We start from the raw sequence: 17,927 nt of genomic DNA, 5'->3' as shown, positions 1-17,927 counted from the left end.
AGTAAGAAGAAGATAAGGCAAAAGGAAAAAAACTGGAAGAAGGACGCGTGAACAGGCTGGATCCATGTGGATCGAACGCGCGATGCAGGGATGAAAGTTGGAGGGAGGTTGTGCTTGGAAGTAAGAAGAAGATAAGGCAAAAGGAAAAAAAACTGGAAGAAGGACGCGTGAGACAGGCTGGATCCATGTGGATCGAACGCGCGATGCGACACGTTTCGGCCGGTGCGCGGGTGTAAAACGTTTACCCAAAAATAATGCTCCCGGTGAGGATCGAACTCACGACCTTTCGCTTACGAAGCGAACGCACTACCACTATGCTACGGAAGCGCGGACGACGATATCTAAATCGCGTTATTGATATTCACATTATCCTTAGTGGTTGCGTCTCCTAATCTTAAAACAGTTTGCCGCCGCAGCCAGAGTAGTAATGCTAGCTCCCTCCCATGTGATAGTAATACTAGTTGTCTAAGTTGGACACTGGCCTCTGTTGTTTTGCAGCATCAATAGGCAACCCTGCTACCTGCAGTTAGAGACCATGAATTGATCAACAAACAGAGCTTCTCTTGAAGCAAACCAGCAGCGATCGGCGCTGGATGCGACACAGCTTCCTCTTATTGCCCAAAAATGCAGTTACCATTTGCATCTCGCAAACCAGCACACGACGAAAGTCAACAACAGTTCGCCTGGACAAGTTGTTTGTCCCATGCCAGCAGCAGCTGCATCACTGAAATGTCGTCCGGAAAGGGCAGCACTGGCAAATTCTCGAACAGCAGATTAGCAAATTATACAATACATTCTCAGCCCCACTAATCTAGTTCATATTCTACACTGTAGCTCGGAAATAATCCCAGCAAACACCAAATATCACCAACAGACTCGGGCTGATGAAGTCACAGCTAAGAATTCAACCGAGTTACAAAAAGCCAAACGAAGCAGATAGATTACACACAGGAGCGCACAGAAGAAGTAACCACGACAAATTTAAGACGAAATTAACCAAGAGCCAATGGCTGGGCAGTCATCAGATTAGCGAATGAAAACAAGTTCTTACACAGGTGGTTAGCAAGAGAAAAGCATTGGAACAGCTGGTAGCATTCTCTGCTTCCTCTCTGCTAATACACTACTAAACAACTTCTCAAACCATGAGTCCACAAGTCTAAAAGGGCCCCCTTAACACACAAACACAACATCTACTACCAAATCTCATCATCTAGCACTGAGGATAGCAGGATAGCAAACTAGTACACTAAGCGGGGACCCAACACCCAATTTGCTACCTCATGATCTGATACACTATTTACTCGTCATCGTCCTCATTTTCCTGCAGACAGAAAAATCAAGAGTGTCACTAAAAACACTAGCGGGTAAACATCATTGGGCGCTACAAACATAAACCATCAACCAAAATGCTTAATGTTTATACCTCATCGCTACCCTCATCTTCGACCTCAGATTTGACCTCCTCATCGTTCTGAGTCTTGGCCTTCTTGGAGCTCGCACTCTCCTGAAAGAATTAGAAATGTCAAATTAGCACTAAAACTTTGTAACCTTCACAATTGGAAGAACATGCACCATGATCCCAAGGTTACCTTGTTATCAAAGGTGGCTTTGGTCTTCTCATAATCCTTCTTCTTCTGTTCAGCCTTTTCCACATAAGGTGCTTTCTCCTAACAAATTAAACCGGTCAATAAACCAAATATACAGTACATTAATCATGCCACCCGGTAACAAATATGTTGTTTATTATTGGAACAAACAGATGTGCAGATTGCATTTCAGTTACAACAGAGCCACGTCACATAAATATATATTGAAGAACAAAATCTGTAATTATGTGCAGCTTAGGTATGTTTAAAAAGTGCAGTGACAGGTAAGTACACTAGGAAAGATCTATGCAGAGACTAGTTTGACCATTGCAAGATGCACTCACCTCATCAGACATAGCTCTCCACTTCTCACCCGCCGCCTTGCTCACCTAATCACTCAGCACGGCAAAAGCAGTTTGAGATGTCTACACAAGCGAAGATAAAAGTGAAAAGAAAACAGTGCAAGGTGGCTCACGTTGGCGACACTCTTGTTGTTGGGGTTCTCCGCGTTGTACTGCTGCCTGAACTCAGACCTGCGAAACAGGCACGAGATATACTAAGAAACCCGGACGAAACCATAAAAGCTGAACAGAGAGTAGAACAGATCTGGAGATCTGGGAGATGAAATAGCAGGGCCAGAGAGCAAGGGCTCACATGAAGACGAAAAAGGCGGAGGGCGGGCGCTTGGGCTTGCCAGCGGCAGCGGCGTCCTTCTTCCTCTTGCTGGCGCCGCCGGCGGCCTTGAGCCTGCAAGAAACAACCAGTCACACAACCTACATAGATGTGAAACGCCCGGCCACGGCGGAGATCCCCGCACCCTTCCTCGCGGAGTTTCACAAGAACCGGAGATCTTACCTGCCCTCGCCCTTCTTGGAGGTGTCAGCCTTGCCCTTCATGGTGGAGGCCGCGGCGCGGGTACGGAGCTAGGGTTTTGCGGGGGGGCAGAACGGGGGCGGGGCTTGGTTGGTTTGGAGCGGGGGGAGGCGGAAAGGGCTGGGGCTGCTGGGTTTGTTGGCTTTGTGGCGAGCCGTTGTGCGGTGCGGGGCCGCGTGGGCGTGCGTGAAACGGGGGAAAGGGGACAGCGATGGGTTGGGTGGGTGCAGACGCTGCGACGCGTGGCCGGTGTGCTTTTGGTTTCTTGATTGAGGGTACGCGTGGGCGCAGCACGGTTTGCATTCTGCAGAACCAAAGCATATGCCCGTTGCGATGATGTTCGGGTCAAAATGCTCATCCTTTTTTTTTCGTTTCTTGGGGTAAGAGCCGGAACTCTACCCGTCCACATTTCTTCTTCCCTTTCGTCCCACTTTCCAATCGCCATCCGCCACCACTAGTAGCCATCCCCACACCACTGGGTAAGTAGCTACCCATATCTAACAGCGGAGCGCCGACGGCGGCTCCTTGAGCAGATCCAAGTAAGGCGTGAAGCCCCGGATCGTTGCGAGGCGACCTTCGAACGCGGTGGGTCCGGAAGGGGACTTGGAGGTGGAGAAGAATGAGGTTGACGAGGAGAAGGAGGTTCAGGAGGAGCCGAAGGAGGATGTGGGGGTGCTGGTGAAAGTGCTAGTTGTCGACTAGAGGGGGGTGAATAAGCGATTTTTATGAAAGTCTTCAAAACACGAGCAAACAAGCAATTGAACCTATATGATATGCAGCGGAAGATGAACTACACTAGACATGCCAGTCAAGTAAGCAATATAGTGAAAACATGAAGACTAATAGCAGCTAGGTAGTACGGATCGGAATGGAAGGCAGTATGATGTCAAACAGACAATAGTCTTCTTACAGTGAAGTCAAACAGATCGGGCAAGCAAGTAAAGACTTCACGAAAACAAACTGAAATGTAAAGAAGGGAAGTGATAAAACCAGTAGCTTGGTGAAGACAAGGATTTGGTAGACCTGTTCCAGTTGCTGTGACAACTGTACGTCTGATTAGGGAGTCTGAGATTGAACTCAGAAGACTGTGTCTTCACCTTATTCACCTTGAGCTAAGGACACTTGGTCCTTACCCAATCACTCTGGTAAGTCTTCAAGGTAGACTTCCAAACCTTCACAGACTCCGTTTACCGGCGATCCACAATGACTCTTGGATCCTCGGAACGTGACGCCTAACCGGCTGGAGGATGCACAGTCCTCAAGTGTAACAAGTCTTCAGGTCACGCAAACAGAAAGACTTCAGTGATGCCTAATACTCCTTTGCTCTGGTGTTTTGGGCTTTGTCCTCACAAGGATCTCTCTCTCTCTCTCAAAGGCTTCGGAGGTGGGTTGCTCTCAAACGACAAAAGTCATGCACTAACTCTGAGCAGCCACCAATTTATGGTGTAAGGGTGGGCTATTTATAGCCAGGAGGCAACCCGACATGGTATGTCTGAAATGACCATGGGTCACTAAGGAACCAACACGTGTCCAACGGTCGGATTTCAAACACACGCGGCAGCTTGGCTTGGGCTACAAGCAAAGCTGACTCATCCAACTCTGGATAAGATTTGCTCTCATTGTCTTCGCTCGAAGACATAGGATTTTGGTTAAGCATCACTTCAGTCATCTCACTTTGTTCACTTGGACCCCACTTAACAGTTCGGTGGTTCCTATGAATCAATAAAGAAGAAAATGAAACTACGAAAGAAATTATGTCTTCGCACTCCATAGTCTTCAAGTGAATGTCTTCACAGGTCACTATCTTCAACGTGAATGTCTTCATGAACCACCATTGTCTTCAATGTCTTCATACATTTTTAGGGGTCATCTCTTGTAGGTAAACCGTTTAAATGAGGGTCTACTACTTGTGTTATCCTGCAATTCTCACAAACACATTAGTCCCTCAACCATGTTTGTCGTCAATACTCCAAAATCAACTAGGGGTGGCACTGATGCATTTACAATATCCCCCTTTTTGGTGATTGATGACATGGTTGAAGTTTTCAACGGGGATAAAAGTATGTGAAAGTTCAAGTACATGGGCATTGTCTTCATAGGTTGGAAGAGGCTCCCCCTGAAGATATGCATATAAATGTTTTGCTTTTGAATGCAGATGCACATGGCAGGTTTTGCTTTGTGGAGATCCTCTTCAACACATGAAGACAATTCATCATGCATACACAAATGTAATGAAGATAATGAAATGTATAATGAGAAATGGGCGTCTGCAGAATGACTTCATGCAGGATTTATCATCGCATCATAAGGGTAGCAGCAAAAAGTGGCAGACGACCATCAAGTTTAAGTGTTACAACTCAAAAGCCAATAGTTCAAGAACGAGAGTTGTAAAAACTTAGGCAAGAAATAAGCACCCGACCCATATGAACCGCTTGAAGACTATCAACTCATATGTTTCTCCCCATTTTGTCAGTAATGACCAAAAAGGTTTGAAGACATAGAGTGCCTACTCGTTCCCACGCGGTGAAGATGTTGGGGCAGCAGGGTCGACGTTGGAGTTGGGCGGTGCAGAGGGGCCTGATGCAGAATCATGATGCAATGAAGCCATCGCTGGTGAAGTGGGGTCGTCCTCTTCATCTATGACTCGCGCAACAACAGTGAGAGCTGAAGATGAATAGTCAGAATTTTCAAGGGAAGGAGTTGGACGCCAACTTGCTGATTGGGGAGGCCTGGAGTCAAACTTGAAACGTTTTGTGAAGCCATCTGCTCGAAGATCATCTTCAGAACGGAGCATTGTGAGGCTCTTCCAGGAGCGCCGACAGGCTTCATGTGCAACAAATGAGTTATTGGTTGCAAGTCTGCGTATACGATTGACATCAATGAGCAGACTCTGCATCTGGCGCTTCAGCCAGTCATGATGCCTATCCTGCTTCTGGTGAAGGGATACAAGAATCTCTCTGTCATTCAAGACACGAGCACGCTTCTGAGGCGTGAGCTACCGTGCTGGCTATTGCATCAGTGTTTGCACGACGCGACAGACGAAGCTGGCCAGCAAGAGGACCAGCAGGAGCAGGAGGATTCGGCACATGAACACCTTCAATAGGTTGAGTGAAGCTTTGAAAGGCGGCATTGTCTTCGCGTATTGGCTCCTTGGCAGGCACATGGTAAATAGCTTCATGAGACATGTCCACTTCAGGCAAGAATACAACATGGCTGCGCGCTGAAGCTTGATAGTTGATGGTTGAGTGAAGCTTTATCAGTCGCATGACCCATGGAGCATAAAACTTGAGGCCAAATAGATCAATGCATGAAGCTGCCAACTGACGAATAAAGAAGTCTTGAGTGTTGAATCTAATGCCATTGATGATATAGAAGACCAATGTCTTCATGGTGCCTTCAAGCTTGGCGTCAGGAGAATGCCCTTTGATAGGCCACAGAGTACGCCTTAGAATGTGATATATGGTGCGAGGCAGGTACTCGAGGTCTTTGACATATAACTCCTTGGGATATTCAGCATCAATGGGCAATGGCTTCATCATACTGAACATTTGACTCATATCCGGCCCAGGCCTCTGGAATACACTCTGCAATTCTTGCACATGAAGCTGACAACCTGGCTCGTGCAAATCACCAGGAGTGGGCACGGAAGTTAGCTCGATGATATCTAGAGCTTTGGCTTCATGATGGACATCACCCGTCATCCACTCAAGGACCCATGTCTTCGGATCCCTGTTGTAGCCTGATATGTGCAGAAGAAGCTCTTCATTCCAGTGCTCCTTGTCAGTGAAAAATGGGAGCAGCACAACTTCACGGAAGCAGTCTAGGGATTCTTTAAGGCATGGCAGCCCAGCAACGCATCATAGTCAAGACGCTTGTGGGGGAAAATCCTGTCTTGATTGTAGAGAATGCATGAATAGTAGCTCCTTTGCTGGTGGCTCTATAACCTGTTAGATGAAATATTTGGCTTCCTAAAGGGTTCTTGGCCTTGTCGAAGAAAGTGTTGTGCTCTCTGAAGCTTAGCACACTGAAGGAGCCTTGTGTAGTGAAAATACTTGGAAGCCTTGGCAGCCTGGGCTTTGGCTTCTGCGTTTGAGGCATTTGCTCCACATGATAGTCATATTGGGGACGAGGAGCAGTTGGAGGTGTCAAGATTGGCCACTTGACAGTAACAAGCTCACCATGATAGAATGCGCGTTCCATGGTGTGAGGCACAAGGGGAGGAATAGTCACATCCGAGGTGGATGGTCGGGCATTGTCTTCCGTGGCATCATTGACTTCGGGCTGCACATTATCTTCAGCCATGACAACGCCATTAGCTTCATCAATGGTGGTGGTGGCAGCCGCGTTTGCCTGAACTTCAGTGGCTTCATGGACTGGGGGGGTCTAGCACAATCACTTTTGCTTGAACAACTGGATCAACTGTACGGGGATAACTTCACGGTCTTCTTCTTCCTTGTCATCAGCTGATGCAGCTGGAATATCTTCAGCCTCTTTGGCTTCAGACTCATAAGTAGTAACAGAAGGGATGGCTTCAGGGAACACTTGATGTGCCACTGAGCTTGTGGCTTGCACATCCTCTTCAGGAATGCTCGACATGGAGACCGAGGGCCTATGGCCTAGGGCCTCTGTGAAGCCTTTAGAAAGATGGTGACGCCTGTGGTGAAGGAGTGGTCTTCTCCATGTCTTCGAGAGTCTCTTGTGGTGTCTCAAGCACCAGAGTGGTGACATGAGCAGGTGGAGTGCGAGGAATAACTTCATGCAATGGGGAGTTGGGGTGTTGCTCTTCCCAGAATGCATCTTGTGTGATTTGCATCGTGGGACCGCCAATGCTTATGAGTTCACTGCTCGTAGGAGCAGGCGATGACACCGAGTTTGGCATGATATGAGGAAGGACTACATCATCTTCTACACTGTCATCATGACCAATGTCTTCAGCTGCGATGGGGTCAGCAGCTGGAATATCTTCAGACTCATGAGCCTCTGTGGGAGCAGGCTCATGTATGACGAGACGACGCTCGCGATTGGTGGAAGCTGGCAGTGCAACTGAAATAGGCTCAACGATCAGTGGTTCTTAGGGAGCAGCACGTTCTTTGCGTGAAACCTTTGAAGACTTTGTCTTCAGCTTCTTGGAGGGAGCTACATCAGAAGTATCATGGTGCTTCCTCTTTTTGGCTTCAGCCTCAGCCAGCTTAGTCTTCTTCTGCTCAGAAGCTGCTGAAGGGACCTTTGGCTTCGAGCCAGTCATACTGGCAGGGAAGATAATGCTTGGTCTTTCCTGCCTTGGGGCTTCGTGTTCAGCTTCAGCAGGCTTCTTCTTCTTCTTGGCAGCCAGCTTGGGGTCAATGCATGGACGCCCAAGAGCCTTTCTCTTCACAGCTTCTTATGAGCCTGGACGCATTTATCAGCATAGTACTTCCATGCGCTCACGAGAGCCTTTGGCTTCCTCGCGTTTCTTTTTGAACTGAGCCTTGAGGTCAATCATCATTTGCTTGAAGTTCTGAACGTCAACGACACTGAGCTTTGCCATATGCTTCTTGAACTGGTCCTTCTCATAGTCAATTTTGTTTTTCAGCTCAATAATCTTCTAAGCTATAGCAAGTTCCTTGGCTATGCAGCTCTGAAATGTGACACTGATGTCAATGGGCAATTGCAGATCGTCAATGGTGAGAGTAGGATCTTCAAACCATTCATCAATGAAATTGTTCAGAATATCTGCATCAAAGAGAGGCAAATCCTTGAAGATTTCGGCCTCCTGCTTGCTCTTGATGAGCATTTCCAGAGCATCATCAGGAAGATCTTCATCGCTTGACAGATCTATAACATTCTCTTCATTTCACAGAATGCTAGCAGGGGTGAGGTCATGTCTAGAAATCTTCTTGGGCTTCTTGGATTTCTTGGAGATGCGAGATTGATCCTCAGACTGCACACTGGATTCAGGAGCTAGGAATTTCAATGGCTTCACACTTGAAGCTTTTGAAGCCTTAGCCTTCTTCTTTGGCTTCGGGGGCTCAGGAACTTCAGCATGTTCCTCTTCTCCAGCAGCTTCTTCAACGGTGGCCCTTTGTGTAGCTATGTGGGAGAGGAGCCCATCAAAGCTATTGAAGGGACCAATGATGGCCCTTTGTGTAGCTATGTGGGAGAGGAGCCCATCAAAGCTATTGAAGGGACCAATGATGTTCTGATCAGCTTCACGACTGCCATCTGGCCTTGGAGCTGCTGGACGAGGGTTGAAGTCAATCCCCAGATCTTTCTTGTTCTGCACTGCTGAAGCCCTTGCAAACTGAAGATTTTGCTCAAACAATTCATCTTCGCGACACAATCTGAGACTGGATGGGTCGGCATCTTCAGGCTGAGGTCCTCTGACCATGCAAGGATAGAAGCCCTTTGCCATGCCTTCAGCCTTTGTATTTGTCGGCGTTCTGGGAATGGGGGTCCCCAGACTTGCCTGCCTGCGGCCCACGGCGTGGCTGAGCTAGCAGGCCTGTACGGCCCATCTTCATCGACAAGGCATTCAAGACCCTCGCGAGGCGGGCGATGCAAGACCTCCTCAGGAGCGGCCTCGCCAGGCAGGCTCACGAGGGGCGGAGAGATCAAGGCAAGGCAAACCTCGCGAGGTCCTCGTGACGTGATCCATGACGATCGAGCCCAGGCGGGCGCCAGCGCGCGCAGCGTCCTCGTTTCCTCTTTGGTGCTAAAGGGGCAGGCGCAGACGCGGAGTACCGAGGCATCAAGCAAAGGTTTCCATATCGGTGCAACGAGACCAAGACCAGCAGGACGGCAAGACGGAGGTCACGATGGAGCCCAAGATGACGTCACCACCAGAGCCTTTTGCAGGCGAAGACCGCTTTTGTCAGGATAAGTTGTACTAGCTGTCCCCTTTCAAATTGGCCGTTGTTGGCTCCCTTCCCGCTCAATATTTGGGGAGAGGACCAGGGCCTATATAAGTAGAGCCAGCCACCACCGTAGGGGAGAACTCATTCAGAGGCATCTCACCCAACCCTTAGCCACACACCGAGCACAAGAACACCTCAACCTCAGGAGGCTGTTCTTCCCTTTGTACTGTTCATCATCAGCCCAAGAGGCAATCCACCACCACCACACTTGAGTAGGGTATTACACCACAACGGTGGCCCGAACCAGTATAAATCTTGTGCCTTTTGTGTTGTGAGTTCGTTGAGTTCGTCCGCGAGATCTTAGCGAGCTAGGGCGTGGATTGGTAGGGAGGAAATCTTCGCGCGCACCCCAGTGTTCGAACCTTGAGGGTTTTGCCGGAACCCGTGATCCGACATTTGGCGCGCTAGGTAGGGGTACGCCAAAGCTTCCTTCCTTCGCTCCGCGCCCCGTTGCTCCATCGTCTCCATGGCGGACGCTCGCCGCGCTCTTGTTGAGCGCCCGGCTGCCCACGCCGCCCGTGTCGCTCAGACGGCTCCCGTCGGTGGGCCACCTCGCCGCTCCCCATCGCTTGCCACCAACGCCGCCACCGGCCCGGCGGGGAACGAGCAACAAGCATCCTCGCTGCACCCCTCGGTGCGGCGGGATGGCCGCACCGCCACTCCATCGCTGACCCCAGCCGGTTCTTCGTCCCATGCACGTCATGCTCCCATGGACGCGCGAGCCGCGCTCCTCATGGCGCACGAGCTCCTGCGCTACCGCCTAGTCGGCGACCTCTACGAGGACTGGCTAGACCGTATCGCCGAGCTCGTCCGCGCCGCAGGGGGCTCCCCGACGCCGTCCCTTTCTCTGCCTCGCCCTCCGCCAGCCACGGGCGACATGGCTCACGGAGCACCTCCGCCACCTCTGCATCAAGACGGCGCCCTGGCGCCAAGACGCGCAGCTCCACGACGCGACCCACCGTGTCCAGCGCCCGTGCATGAAGAGAGAAGCTGTCAAGAAGTCCCTCCGCCACAAGAAAACGCTCCGCTGCTCCTCGCACCACCGCGCCAGGACTGGCTGCTGCGGCAAGACCGCGCGCCGCCTGTAGCGGCAATGGGCGGACCACATTAAGACCAAGCTCCACCCCCAAGGCGGGCCCCGGTGACCACAGCCGGCTGCCACGCCTTCACCCCCGAGCTGCGTAGCGTCGCCTGGCCGGGCAAGTTCAAGCCAGATCTGCCTCCTCGCTACGACGGCACCCCCGACCCCGCGGAGTTCTTGTAGCTCTACGAGCTGAGCATCAAAGCGGCCAACGGCGACGAGAAAGTCATGGCGAACTAGTTCCCCATGGCTCTCAAGGATGGAGCCCGCTCCTGGCTCCTGAACCTGCCCCCAGGCTCGATCTCCTCCTGGGACGAGATGCGCAACCGCTTCGTCGCCAACTTCCAGGGCACTCGCGACCGCCCGCCGGCCGCGGGTGACCCGCGTCGCGTCAAGCAACAACTAGGAGAGACCCTCCAGAAGTACATCCAACACTTCAACAACGTCCTTCTCAAGATCCCCAAGGTGACGGACGGGGCCATCATCTCCGCGTTCTCTGATGGCATCCGCGACGCCAAGATGAAGGAAGAGCTCGCTATCTACGAGGAGCTGTGCACGTCTCTGGAGTTGTTCAACTTGGCGACCAAGTGCGCAAGAGCTAAGGAGGGGCGCCTCTCCCTCCTCGAGCTCCCAGCTGCAGACCCGGAGGAGAAGAAAGCCAAGGCCAAGGACGTGAAGCGCAAGGGAGAAGTCGTGCTTGCGGCGGAACCGGATACCCGTTTTAAATAGGAATCTCGCTCGTTGACGGATTTTGCTCTCGGGTCGTGATGAAATTGCGTTTTTTGCAATTTTACTGCCTGAGTTGTTCGACCTGAACTTCCTCCAGTGCTAGGTTGAACTTCCGCAAACATTGCCCAAATGGGGCTTGCGATATACCGTTGGAAAGTGATGGACACGAGTATCATGACCCAAGTTAAATTTTTGACAAAATGTAAGCGGTTTAAGAGCAGTTTTGAGAACCGTTTTTTCTTCATACAAAAAAGGGGGATCGTATTTTCGATCGCATTTCTAAACCGTTTATCGGAATGAGGCAAATAATATGGTGCTGGAGAGCTGCTGTAAAACCGCTCCTTCCACATGTTGAAAGTTTTCTTAATTATCTATGGTTAAAGAGTAATTTGGAAAATCGTAAAACTTTGCAAACCGAAAAGCCGAGTTCGTATTTTCGATGTCATTTCTAAACGGCTAATCCAATTGAGGCAAATGATATGGCGTTGGAAAGCTTATGAAAATGCACTACTTTCTCTTGTGGAATGTTTTTTCTAATTTTGAACGGTTTAAAAGTAATTTCGAAAACGATACAAGTTCCACCAATTTTGTATTTTTGAGCTAATTTTTTAACCGTACGTTTGAAGGTAGCAAATGATATGGCGTTGGAAAGCTTGAACAAATGCGAAACGTTTTGGTATATATTGTTTCTCCCAATTTCTTTACAGTTTTAAGTTAATTTTGAAAATGGCTAAAAACGTATTTTTACCGTAATTTCTACAAATTTTATCGGAATGGGGCAAATAATATATCGTTGAAAAGCTACAGAAAATGCGAAACTTTTTCATGTTGATGGTTTTCTCTGATTCCTGGCCGTTTTCAAGTAATTTTGAAAACAACGAGATCATGCGTTCTACCTTTATCGCCAAACAGATTCTTCGAAAATGCACCGCGTGAAGAACTTGAACTTCTCCGCATGTGTACTTGGACTTCACTCTATTTTTCATGTGCTTTTTTGTGTTTTTGAACATGGAAATACAAGGTGAACCTCTCTCGCAAGAATTTTTGAACTTCCCCTGACATAGCACTTGAACTTCTTTCAACAAACCTTTTAATCTTTTATTTTTCTATACTTTTTATTCTCACCTGAAATGCATTCCTTGTAGTACTTATATTTTTGTGTATTCATTGAATTACACACAATTGAAGTTCGGACGTTATTTTTTTTGCTATTTTAAAACATGTAATTGGAGGTTGGACATGCCGCAATATAAATTCTAAACCATGCACGGAGGTGCACGTGAACTTCTTGCAACAAATCTGAGTTTTTTTATATACTTCAAACTTCTCTGTTATTTTAATTCCAACTTCTTAGTCATATTCTTAGAAAGGAAATATGTTTTTAAATAAGCATCAAACTTTTTTTTTGTAAATTGCACTTCATAGTTTTAGCTTTATTAGAGACGGTAATAATCTGAGTTGTATACATCGAACTACTCCTCTATTTTAATTGGAACTTCGTCATTTTTATTCTTTACTAACAAGGACAATCTGAGTTTCTTTATAAATATCAAACTTCTCTATTTTGTAATTTTGTACTTCTTGGTTTATTTCTTTTAGCATCAAAATATCCTAGTTTCGTCATAAATATTGGACCCCTCCACATTTTTTAAATTTTGATTTATTTGTAGAAACATAGACACAAACGGGAGAGAGAATTATATGTGCATAAAGTGGGTAGCAGTTTCCAACTTTCCCTCCTCGAGCACTTGAACTTCTGGCAACAAACTTTTAGCCTTTTATCTTTTCATTCTTTTTTTCATACAAATGCACACCGCATAGTACGTGAACTTCTGGGAGTTATAAATCTGAACTGCTCTCGGTTACGTGAAAATATCTGAGTTTTTTATAGACATTGAACCGCTCTACCTTTTCTATTTGAACTTCATTATGTATTTTTAGAAATTTGAAAAATTGGAGGTTTTATTCTTTAGTAACTAGAAAATTGCTTCGCTTTTTTAAAATGAACTTCTTGGTTTTATTCTCTATTGACGAGAGAACCTGAGTTTATTATATACATTGAACTTCTCTGTTCTTTTAAATTGAACTTCTTGATTTTAATCTATAGTATTGGGGAAAAACTGAGTTTTTTTATAAACATCAACTAGCTCCATTTTTTTAGTTATGAATTCTTGGTGTTTTTCATTAGTAACACGAAGAGTCCTAGTTATGTAATAAATATCAAACCGTTCATTTATTTAAATTTGAACTTCTAGGACTCTTTTGAAAATAGAGAAAATCTGTTTTTATAAACTTTTTGAGTTGCTCAGTTTTTTTATTTTGACCTTCTTGGTATTGTAAAAAACATTGAACTTCTCGGTTATTTAAATTTGAACTTCTAACCTCTTTTTGTAGAAATGGGGAAAATCTATTTTCTCTATAAATTTGAGCTGCTCTATTTATTTTAATTTGAACTAATTTGAACTTATGATTTTCTTGTTTTTGAACTTCATTTCTTTAAAAACAAGGAGTATACGGGAATGAAATGCTCTTCACCAACCTCTCTAGACTTCGCGTAGGAATGAAAAATTATTCGCTATAGAAACCCTTTTGTCCTCAACTTCTCTGGACTTTCTATATTTTCCCTCAACTTTCTTCGGGGTATTGGATCTGTTTGTAGTGCTGAAAACACACACTTTTTTTGAACTGTGAAATTTCATTTCAATTAACCACTATGCCCGGCAAGATCGTCGGCAATCAAGTCTCGGATAAAGTTAGGAGCAGGGCCCGGCCATACAACTTGGGACATATGCACCATCTTTGACCCGTGCGTCGCTAGAGCATCCGCAACATTATTACAAACCCGTGGGCAAAAAGAGATAGAAAAAGAACTAAAACACACACTTTTGTGGGAGAGAAGAAAATAGTGGTACATCTTGTGAAGACATGAACCTGTGGGGCAATAATATTTGAACTTCTCTGTATAGATTGTCTCTGTCAACATGCACATACTTCTTCAAACCAAAATCTGAAACAGAGTAAAAAAGAGTACAAACGAGCATGAACTAGCATAAACATGTACGAAAAGTCCATCACAATCTGAATAACATCTTTGATTTTTTTACGAAAAACTCTCTAAAGCTTTTTCTTCCCCTGTTATGACTGATCTTCAATTTACAAACTCATAGCAAAAAGAAGAGAAGAGAATGGGATCCATGGGGAGGCGTAGGTGCAGAATAGCAACAGGGGAGTGCTCCCTCAAGTGCACTTCACACACATGTGCACAGACGGCGAATGCGCTGCTGCGCCATCGCTGGGAGGGTGCGTTGTCCTGCTGCTCCGGTGCAGGTGCCGTTGTTTTTTCTTCTTCTATATAAATACACTCCAAACTGCTGTAAAAAACACAAAGAAACTTTAGACCGCAAAATTAGTAAACATCCATTTTTCTTGAACTGAACCATCATTTCTGTATAGGTACATTTTCTCATCAATTGTTTTACCAAAATGAAAGCAGGGAACCCAAAGAACTACATGTTACATTTCTGCACGCATCTAACTGATCGAACTGGTCTAGGGATCAAGAATTGCCTTTGTGGAGGTTTGTGCAGATTTTTTTTCCGCATAGGGTTAAAACTTATTCACACAAAGATAATAATTTTCAGATAGCAATATGTTTGGCTATAAAATTTTCTGCTATATCAAAGACTTAACCAAGTTATGATCAGGTTCGAGTATTTTCAAGGATGCAGAGTATACTTGATCAAAAAAAATCATACACACATGAGACTATAAGCTACAATGGAATGTTAGTCTCAGAAATTATCTCATAAATCATGAAGAGGCTAAGAAATGAAAAACAGGGGGAAACCCTCTCTGAATGTACTAAAAAACACATCTCCGAACCTTAATCCACGTTCACTCTGAACTCCAGTACCCCTCAAAACCCATTGTGTGATCCCCCGCTGAAAAATTGGACGAGTTGGTTTCTCATCGTGGCACCGCCAGAAGTCAAGGCGCACAAATGAGGAATGGGAGCCAGACACGCCGACGGTTCTACTACTCCATGCGACATAGTTCAATCATCCTAAAGGGGAGGAGGAAGCAGGAGGAGGAGGAGGAAGGTTAGTACGCGTGAGGAGAGAAGGTCACCTGCAGAATATGAACACAGGCAGGTGGATGGCGAGGGAGGTGGTGTGCTGCTGCGGACGGAGCCAAGCGGAGGCAGGAGTTCGGCCGCGGGGGCGGCGTCTCGGCGCACATTTTTTTGGCACCTAGATAATAAGATTTAGATAGTAGTAGATACAGATCAAAAGGAGAACACATGCGTACATTTTTAGTTCCTACAAGTGGATACAAATCAAAATGAGAACACATGCGTACAATGAAGTTAAAAATTAGCTGGTACAGGGAAGGTCGAGGTGGCACTCATGAGAAGGTGAACTAATCAGAGAGAGCGGAGGCAGAGCATGAGGATGCGTGGGCAGATGTAGAAGTTACACGGGCTCTCCGGTTGTGCTCACGTGCGGAAGCCAGCGAGTAGATGAGGTGGCGCAGCCAACTGCAGCAGCTTGCAGATGCACGGGGTACCTGCCAGCCTCGGTGCCGCGCACGACAGTGGATTGGGTGGGGCTATGGGAGAAGGCCGGCGGCGGATCGGGGGCCATGGGAGGAGGACGACGCGCGGCGGTGGGAGAAGACGGCCGACAGGGCTGCCCGAGGAGGACGAGGTTGGCTGGCGATGAGGAGTAGCAACGGCGTCTGGGAGATCCGGTGGACCGCGCGCCGGCACGTGGTGGCGGGATGGGTCCCAGGGCGGACCCGTGGGCGGCGGCAGCGCGCGGGATTCCGGTGCTCCGGCGACGCGTGGCGGTGTTGGGATCCGGCGGCGCCCGGAGGCGCGTCCGGCCAGGGGGAGGAGCGGCGGCGGGGGGTGATGCGCCAGGGGCGTTGACCACCGGCGGGAGGTGGTCGGGTGGATCGGGGCAAAAGGTCGTGCGGGAGTGAGTGGGCCGGCAGGCTTTTTTGCGGTTTGGGCAGTCCGGCAACACCGCGTCGCGCCTATATAGCGCCGTTGTGATCTGAATAACTATCCTGATCCCAGGAACAGAATAGTTATATATATATATATATATATATATATATATATATATATATATACGGTGGTAGTTATCCCATATGTCTCATATACTACCATGTGGTACTATATATATACTACTTTATCATTTTAAATATATTCGTATACTATATCTAAGATATTTCAAAGCAAGTTACAGAAAAAAATTGCATATGAGCCCATAGTTTTTGTTATATTTGTGAAATGCGTACATATTTGTATGTAAAAAAGAGCATACTCAAAACATGATATATATATACTACCTAAAAATTAGTATATATACTAACTAATCATTGTTATATACTACATTTACATGTACATATTCTTGATTTTGAGAGATACTACATACAACATACAAAACGCAAATGGTGGTAACTATCACTGTTTGTAGTATATCTACTACTCGTATAAAAAACAGAGTTGGTGATGATGGTGTGCCTGCCATCCTGTAATATAGGCCGTCCGATTTTTATCTGACGGATAAGAAGGAAACTATGACAATTTTACAAAAAAATACCCACACCCCTCTTCACATTTGCAAACAAGGCCTTCCCTCGTTCATCCTTTTCTCTCACAAGATAAACTACTCATTCAAATGCATCTTGATGTTTCGTGCAACGCACGGGCATCTTGCTAGTATATATATACATCTGAGCTATTCTGTTTCGCATAAATGATACTTGAGCCTGTATATATATACATCTGAGCTAGTATATATATATATACTTGAATTGACGGTTTCAGGCGGTTGCATCTTGATGTTCCGTGCAACACACGGGCATCTTGATAGTATATATATACATCTGAGCTATTCTGTTTCGCGTAAATGATACTTGAGCCAGTATATATACATCTGAGCTAGTATATATATATATATATATATATATATATACTTGAATTGACGGTTTCAGGCGGTTGTACTGATGAATTCGAGCGGTTGAACTGATGCTTTCATTTCTGCTGAACAGATCGTCTTCTTTAGTTTAAAAGAATTGCAATTTTTTTGTCGAAACGGGGCATGTAATATATTGTTGGAAAGCTCTTGACAACTATATTTCAAGTATATTGAACGTTTTTGCATAATCATCATGGTTTAAGAGCAGTTTTTTTTAAAAACCATTTTTATCAAAACCGAAAACGCGAATCGTATTTTGGACTTAATTTTCAAACGGTTTATTAGAATTGAGCAAATAAGATGGTGTTAGAAAGATTGTGAAAATCCGCTTCTTTCATATATCTAATGTTTTTTCAAATTATATACCATTTAAAAGTAATTTTGAAAAATGGTGAAATTCTGGGCGAAACGTATTTTCACGATTTTTTGCAAACGGTTTGTCGGATTGACGCAAATGATACGGCGTTGGAAAGCTATAGAAAATGTGCAACTTTTGCGTACAAAAAGGTTTTTCTAGTTCCTTATGGTTTAAATTCCAATTCGGATACGGTGAAAATTGGTTTCGAACGCAATTTTTTTTAAAGTTTGTCAGAACGGGGCAAATAATATACCGTTGGAAAGTTCTAAAAAATGTGAAACTTAGTCAAGTCAAACATTTTCTCCTATTCGTAGCCGTTTAAGAGGAATTTTAAATACGGTGAGACCCATCTGTTGTTTTCCTGTTTGAAAAACAGAGTGCTCGTACTGATCTGTGTGTGTTTGTATTGAGGTTTTTTCA

The 17,927-nt window shown here is 46.1% G+C and overlaps 2 protein-coding genes and 1 non-coding gene across 9 annotated transcripts; all 3 read right to left on the bottom strand.

Annotated features, from left to right (window-relative positions):
• Positions 1–255: 255 nt before the first annotated feature.
• TRNAT-CGU (transfer RNA threonine (anticodon CGU)) lies at positions 256–327 on the bottom strand. The gene has a single exon. It is a non-coding gene; the product is annotated as a tRNA-Thr (tRNA).
• A 665-nt stretch (positions 328–992) lies between these two features.
• On the bottom strand, positions 993–2,696 carry LOC123145063 (HMG1/2-like protein). The gene is made up of 7 exons (XM_044564371.1): positions 2,442–2,696; positions 2,241–2,333; positions 2,062–2,119; positions 1,931–1,975; positions 1,590–1,667; positions 1,424–1,504; positions 993–1,321 (listed from the first exon to the last, which is right to left on the bottom strand). The coding sequence occupies exons 1-7, from the start codon at positions 2,480–2,482 to the stop codon at positions 1,298–1,300; spliced, it is 420 nt and encodes a 139-aa protein (XP_044420306.1). The 5' UTR covers positions 2,483–2,696; the 3' UTR covers positions 993–1,297.
• Positions 2,697–14,101: 11,405 nt separating this feature from the next.
• LOC123141632 (uncharacterized) lies at positions 14,102–16,262 on the bottom strand. Of its 7 annotated transcripts, none has more exons than XR_006470376.1 (3): positions 15,522–16,262; positions 15,045–15,412; positions 14,102–14,533 (listed from the first exon to the last, which is right to left on the bottom strand). XR_006470376.1 is itself a non-coding variant. In XM_044560724.1 (3 exons), exons 1-3 carry the CDS (start codon positions 15,803–15,805, stop codon positions 14,511–14,513), a joined length of 312 nt encoding a protein of 103 aa, XP_044416659.1. In that variant the 5' UTR covers positions 15,806–16,262; the 3' UTR covers positions 14,102–14,510. The 7 variants fall into 7 exon arrangements, 2 of the variants coding, with proteins under 2 accessions (XP_044416659.1, XP_044416660.1); XR_006470378.1 differs by having other exon boundaries at positions 15,291–15,412; XR_006470379.1 differs by having other exon boundaries at positions 14,102–14,530; positions 15,291–15,412.
• Positions 16,263–17,927: the final 1,665 nt, after the last annotated feature.

This window comes from Triticum aestivum, chromosome 6D (assembly GCF_018294505.1).
Source record: "Triticum aestivum cultivar Chinese Spring chromosome 6D, IWGSC CS RefSeq v2.1, whole genome shotgun sequence".
NCBI classification, from domain to species: Eukaryota; Viridiplantae; Streptophyta; class Magnoliopsida; order Poales; family Poaceae; genus Triticum; species Triticum aestivum.
Note: the sequence above shows the minus strand (reverse complement) of the source record. Positions and strands in the feature narration are given on the sequence as shown.